At 46.1% G+C, this 6,193-nt stretch overlaps 1 protein-coding gene across 3 annotated transcripts in view; it reads right to left on the bottom strand.

The window, feature by feature from the left end:
- Nucleotides 1–249: 249 nt before the first annotated feature.
- The window catches only part of GYG1 (glycogenin 1), a 42,603-nt gene continuing 36,659 nt past the window's right edge, over nt 250–6,193 (bottom strand). For 2 of the 3 annotated variants that reach the window (XM_030886954.2, XM_045295052.1), the window contains exons 6-8: nt 4,228–4,447; nt 1,342–1,392; nt 250–1,069 (exon numbers count right to left, since the gene is read on the bottom strand). In XM_030886954.2, coding sequence (XP_030742814.2) covers nt 896–1,069; nt 1,342–1,392; nt 4,228–4,447 — 445 coding nt within the window. In that variant the 3' untranslated portion in view covers nt 250–895. The remainder of the gene's footprint in view (nt 1,070–1,341; nt 1,393–4,227; nt 4,448–6,193) is intronic. The other variant, XM_030886955.2, reaches the window with a different exon arrangement.

Consider the following 6,193-nt stretch of genomic DNA (forward strand, 5'->3'; position numbering starts at 1 on the left):
CCACTCACTGTGGACATGCAGTGAGCGTGACAGACTAGATAAAATGTGACCTCACCCCTCCATGCAGTCCACCACTATCCCGGGGGCGCACTGGATCTAAATATCAGATAACTTAAAAGCATATCCCAGGATTTAGTTTCATGTTGCGTTTGTAAACATTGATAATATTCGTCAGTTGTGAAAAATCCCGATTACATTTTCTTAAGGGTGTGTGTGTGGCTTCCTTAATTTTTAAAATAGACAACCAACGAGATGGCGAAGGCTTTATTTTTCATAGCGGGTTCCATGGGGAGGAATCGGAGAACACACTGCGATACAGCTCTGCTATACCGAACTGGACAAAAGCATTGAAGCATGCTGCCTTGCTGTACTTAGAAAAATGGCGAACCTCTTCAGACACAGATGAAATGGGTTAATTCCATCTGCTGGTATGCCTATCAAGTGGTGCAGGCTGCCTTTACCTGAAAGCAGAATTAACAATCACTCTGGCTGCCTCTGGACTATTCTAATACAGGCCTAGTGAGGGGTGCAATGAGCAGGCAAGGGACAGGCGCCGTGTCCCCATTCTGAAGCGAGAGATTTAGCACTTGGCTCTGCATATTTTAGAGACTGAGCTGGCCAGCCTCATAGCATGTTGAGTTTCTTTTACCACGCATATTGGTAATCAACATTAATCGAGAACTTCTGAAACGTTAACTGAACACTGTCCACGTCACAGAACCGCTGTCACAACTTTGGCCCAGGTCTCACGGGCTGTCCTGTAAAAACCCCTCAACTAATGAGTTTTAGTGAAAGCCTCTAGCAACTGTTACATCCCTTCTCCACCCAGTTCTAGATACTAAGTCTCGGAAACGAGCTCCCTTGGAAGTGGCGTGTCCACAGGAAGGCAGCGTTTCTACTGGAGGTAAGTGTCCAGTTTCCTCTGGATGTTGTCAAAGGAGTCTGCGCCCAGGTAATCAGCCTGGCCCTGTTCCCACCGCTCCTTCCGTTCTTCTGAGGAGACGAAAGGCTGTACCACAGCTGGGAGCTCCCCCAGGGACAGGTGCGAGATGGCTCCTGAGACCTCCTCCTGGAAGGGAGAGGAGAGGAGAGCACATCAGAGTCTGAGAACGAGAAGTCAGGCCACTTCCCAGAATGCAATAAACTGAAGAAGGTGAGAAAAGCCAGGATGAATTATCATGCAAAGTAGCAAAAAACAGAAAAGTATCACATGACGTGAACAAACAAAAGACAAAAATAACAAAGGTCTTATGATTTTTTTTCCCTAACAAAATGGAGACTTCTTGACTCAGTGAAAACATTGGGAGAACAAATTGGGGTTAATGTTTAAGTTCTGCATACCTTTCTACAGAAGCCACAAGAGAAAGCCAGTGTATAGACCGAGTCTGAAAGCTGCAAACAGTTCATTAGACAGTGTAAGATGGATGGAGAAGGGAACACAAGCCTCATGATAAATTCTCGATCGCTGTGGGCGCAGAAAGGTTGAGAACTTAAACAGAATGACACTTCAGAGGCTAAGGTGCTTCCAGAAGGAACCTGACCAGAGAGCCACACCGCATGTACAAGTTGTCACGTGATCAGAATGAAGGCTGACACGCTGTAGGCCGTGGACCCAACGCATCTGCCTGTTCAGGCGTTTGTTTGGGTTATCGAAGTAGCATCTATTTCTGTAGCTTCTGCTTATTTAATCTGCTCAGTTTGGAAAATCTGTTTCAATTCTCATCTTCGCCTTTCTTTGCTTCATATTCCCAGTCCTTGGATTGCAGAAGGAACGCAGTGAGCACACAGGAAACAGAACAAGCCACTCTACAGTCTATGTACAGATTAGCAGTAACTCAGAGGGGCCAAAGAAAGAAATACCAAGGCTGTCTTTTAAAAAGCTCCTAGGTGACCAGGTACTGGAAATCTTAGCAGAGAAAGAGGAAGGCAGATGAATCCACACAGGCATTGCTTTGCACAGAACACAGCTTCTTTGAGATACACGTTCTGAATGCCTGTTCATGCCATGTCTAGACTCAAGTACAGCTGTGCCCGTGTCTACACGCGGCCACCACGAAGTGTCTAGAACACAGTCCACGGGGCTGCATTGCAGGTGAGGCCACATAAGCAACACTTCCACTGGGAAAGCCCTGCGTTGGCCTTCAAGGTGCAGAAGGAATGGCGTGGGAGGCTCTCCCAGAAATCGGTGCCGGATATGGGGGCTCTGCCCTCAGTGAACCTCCCTGGAGAGGAACCCTAGAAGGCGAGCAGAATGCTAGATCTAATTTAAGAGCGTGCAGGTTTTATAGTCGGACATCTTCCTGACTCTCCAAAGAGGGCTGTATTTAATTCTGGGTTATAGCCCAATACCTTAAACAAGGCCCATCTCGTATTTTCATATAAATAACAGCCTCAGGATCTGACTCTTAGTACAAAACTCCAAAGCACTTAAATGCAGTGAAGCCTCCATTTGTCGACAAACTGGGATATGACAGGTTGGCTAACTTACTAAAGGGCGGACTATGTGCCAAACCAGGTGCCTGGGGGTTTCAGCGGGCATGTCACGCTTGGGCTGCCAAAGATAATGTTGTCTGCTCTCATCAAGAGTTGGTGTCAGAAATCCTAAGGTGTGGCGATGCTGTTCTCTAGGATCGCTGTGAGTTGGCTATGGCACAGCCGGGGGTGGGCATATGGGAAGCAACGAGCCATGGAGCCGAGCACAGCTGCTAACCAAGAGCTTGGCAGTTCCAAGCCACCAGCCACTGTGTGGGAGCAAGATGTGGCAGCCTGCTTCCATATTGGCTCAAGAAAAAAGCCTCCAAGTTCATCGCTGTTGAGCCAATTCTGACCCCTGGTGACGCTGTGGGACACAGGAGGACTGACTGCCCCAAAGAGTTTCCAAGGTCGTAAACCATTAAGGAAGCAGACTGTCTTGTCTTTCCTACAGAGTGGCTGGTGAGGTAGAACTGCTGGCTCTTGTTAGCGGTGAGTGCGAAACTCCTGTACCACTAACGCTCCTTTTGAAAAAGTGAGTACCCCAGGGATGTGCTATCCTGTCAGGTAGTTGTGTGCGTGTGTGTGTGTGTGTGTGTGTGTATGCTGAGTGCCGTTCCAACTGCTGTGTGGCATGCACTCAGAATCCTATTTAAAATATTATTTGGGGGGTTAATTGGTAGTTTAAAAAAGTGGCTAAAATGTATACCACAGAAAAGAACCTTACATTCTAGAACCTTACATCCTCTTAGAATTGTAGCCAGGTAATGAACTCATCACTTAGCTTTGATGACAGACCCATTCGCTTCTACACTTTCACGTGTAGCAAGCCTAATTCATCCTCCTCCAAACTAAGAAACCTCGAAAGAGGAGCTCTTAAGCCAGCAGAAGTGCTAACGCAGACTGCTCTCCTCGATAGCGATGCCCTCTGACAGAGACACCCCTTTTCCAGGACCCTCTAATAAACACCCGAGGAAGAGCCCTCATGGTAGAGTGGTGAAGCCCGTGGCTAGTAACAGAAAGGTGGGCAGATTGAACCTACCAGCTACTCTGTGGCGATCTGCTTTCCCAGGAGACCCCGTGGGCAGTTCCATGCTGCCCTAAGCCATCTCAGTGAGTCTGGAGCTTGACAGCAAAACAATTGGATTTTTTTTTTCAAGTACCGTATATACTTGAGTAAAAGCCAACCTGAATATCAGCCGAGGCACCTAATTTTACCACAAAACTGCATATAAAATGTGCCGAAGAAAACTCAGCTTATACTCGAGTATATGCAGTATCCAGAGAAGCATAAACGTAGGAAAGGAAAGTAATCCTAGACAAGTGTTCATTTCAAGCTACTGTGACTTTTGCTGCAAATGTTCTATGCAGATGGCAAATAAAAATCTGGGGTATGTAAGTGTTTGCCTTTTCCAAAATATGAAACGGGACATTCATTTTTATAGCATACCACCTTAAGAATCATCTCAAAATCTCAGGACAACCATCATTAGGAATTTATCATTCCAGCATAAACGTCTGTATCCAAAAACTGCATCTTGGCTCTCAGAGCTCAGGAGATTGTCAAGAAGTCTACTTTACTTCAGTCTTTGCTGATAGTATTTCTTTCTGAGCTGGCCACGGTTTCCCTTCCACAAAAACTTCTTTATTTAAAATACCACTAAGTGCCCGCCCCCACCTATCTTTATTGATATATCAAATTTTGAAAAACTGCATAAAATTAGATAAAACTGCATAGAAGAAAGTAGAACCTACCACAGTCAGGTAGGAGGCGGTGTCTTTGACAAGACCAAACTGCTGAAGCAGAGGTACAATGTTGGTGGTAAAGATGTCCCACCACATGTTGAGAAACTCCGGGTGAATCATGGTAGGGTCATGGCCATCACTTCTGACACTTCGTGTTTTGGGATCATAAGTATAATTCCATGGTTTGATTAGTCCCAGAAAATGCACAACTTTGGCATTTGCACCGAACCTGCAGGGTAAACATAAGTTTGGTAAGTTCTATGGATCAACACGCACCTTGCGGTATGGTCAACAGTGTTTCATCCAGCCTGCAGTAGTGATTAAGAAAGAAGCATCTCGCTGGGAAACGGACACGTACTTTTTCTAAAAGCGGGGCAGTAGTGGAGTTCAGTTGAGAGCTAAATAGACTAGAGATGTAGGAAAAGAATTGCGACTCCGTGCAATACACACGCCACCTATCCACTGCTACAGGAGACGTAACCAGGTGGAAAATAATTTGATGTGCCCTCTACCAAGGAGCCTGGCTGCAAGGCATCTATCTACCCAAGAGGTCGAGGGGATTATCACAAAATGTTCAGTACAGCAGTATTGTTGGAATTGGTCATGAACTAGAAGTAACCTGGATGCACACATTAGATGACGGCTCAGCCATCACTCCTCCCAAGCTCAACAGACCCACCGCCATTGAATTAGTCTTGGTTGACTAGAGAAATAAATTCATAGACACTCCTATGTACATAAGGAATAGCTTTACATAAAGAGTAATTGTATATTAAGAAAACATCATAGCCCAGCCCAGATCAAGTCCATAAGTCTGATATTAGCCCACATGTCCGTTACCAGTCTATAAATTCCTCTTTAGACTCACACAACACATGCAATGATGCCAAATGCAGGAAGATCACAGGTCAGTGGGTGGAAAGTTTTGTGGATCCAGTGGTGGTGGAAGCATCTCAGCGCTGGCAAAGGTCTCCATGCGGCTCCTCCAGCTCCAGGGCTCTGGCTCCATCGGCATAGCTCCATGTGGCTTCTCAGCAGGAACGTCAAACAGAGTGTGTGTGTCTGGCCTGCAGTGAGCTATTTATTTCCATTCCGTCTCCAAATGAAGTTGCCAGCTGATTGACAAGCTAGACTCTATCCCTTTGCAAGTTGACAGGAGATTATATAACCACCACACGTTGATTCTAACAGCAACCTAGGGTTGCTAGGGGCTGTGGAATCAGCTCCAACTCAGCGACCCCATGCACAAGAAAATGAAACACGGCCTGGTTCCTGCGCCATCCCCACAACTGCTGTCACAGAGCTCATTGTTGTGGTAGGTTTGTCAGTCCACCTCTTTGAGGTTCTTCCTCTCTTCACCGATCTAATGCTTTACCAAGTCTGATGTCCTTTTTCAGGAACCGGCATCCTGATAACATGCCCCATGTACAAAGCTTCACTATCCTCGCTTCTAAGGAGCCTTCTGGTTGTGCTTCTTCCAAGACAGATGTTTTGTCCTTCTGGCCGTCCTTACAGTCTTGTCAGCACATAACTCGAATGCATCAGTACCTCTCTGATGATTTGTGTTCATTGTCCAGCTTTCTCATCCATATGAGGCCGTTGAAAATACTGTGGCTTGGGTCAGGTGTCACTCAGACTTCAAAGTGAGATCTCTACTTGGTGCCAGGAAGTTTGCAGTTTGCACAGCAGGTTTGCCCAAGGCAACACCGTGTGATTGTGTTGATTGTGAATCCGAGTGACAGCTTTACTCTGTTTATCATGATGTTGCCCATGAGATTTTCCTCACACTGCGTTGCAGTCTATACTCCAGGCTGAACTCCTCGAGCTTCATCAGTAAGTCCTCTAAATCCTTTTCACTTTCACCCAGCAGGTGGTGTTGGGTTGTCTGCTTACATATTAGTTCTCAAAATTCCATAAATCCCCCACCCCTAAAAAAAGTATGTGTGTATGCTGAGTGCCGTTCCAACTGCTGTGT

This window comes from Echinops telfairi, unplaced genomic scaffold (genome assembly GCF_000313985.2).
Source record: "Echinops telfairi isolate 266 unplaced genomic scaffold, ASM31398v2 ScPeMD7_4225;HRSCAF=4972, whole genome shotgun sequence".
Lineage (NCBI taxonomy): Eukaryota > Metazoa > Chordata > Mammalia > Afrosoricida > Tenrecidae > Echinops > Echinops telfairi.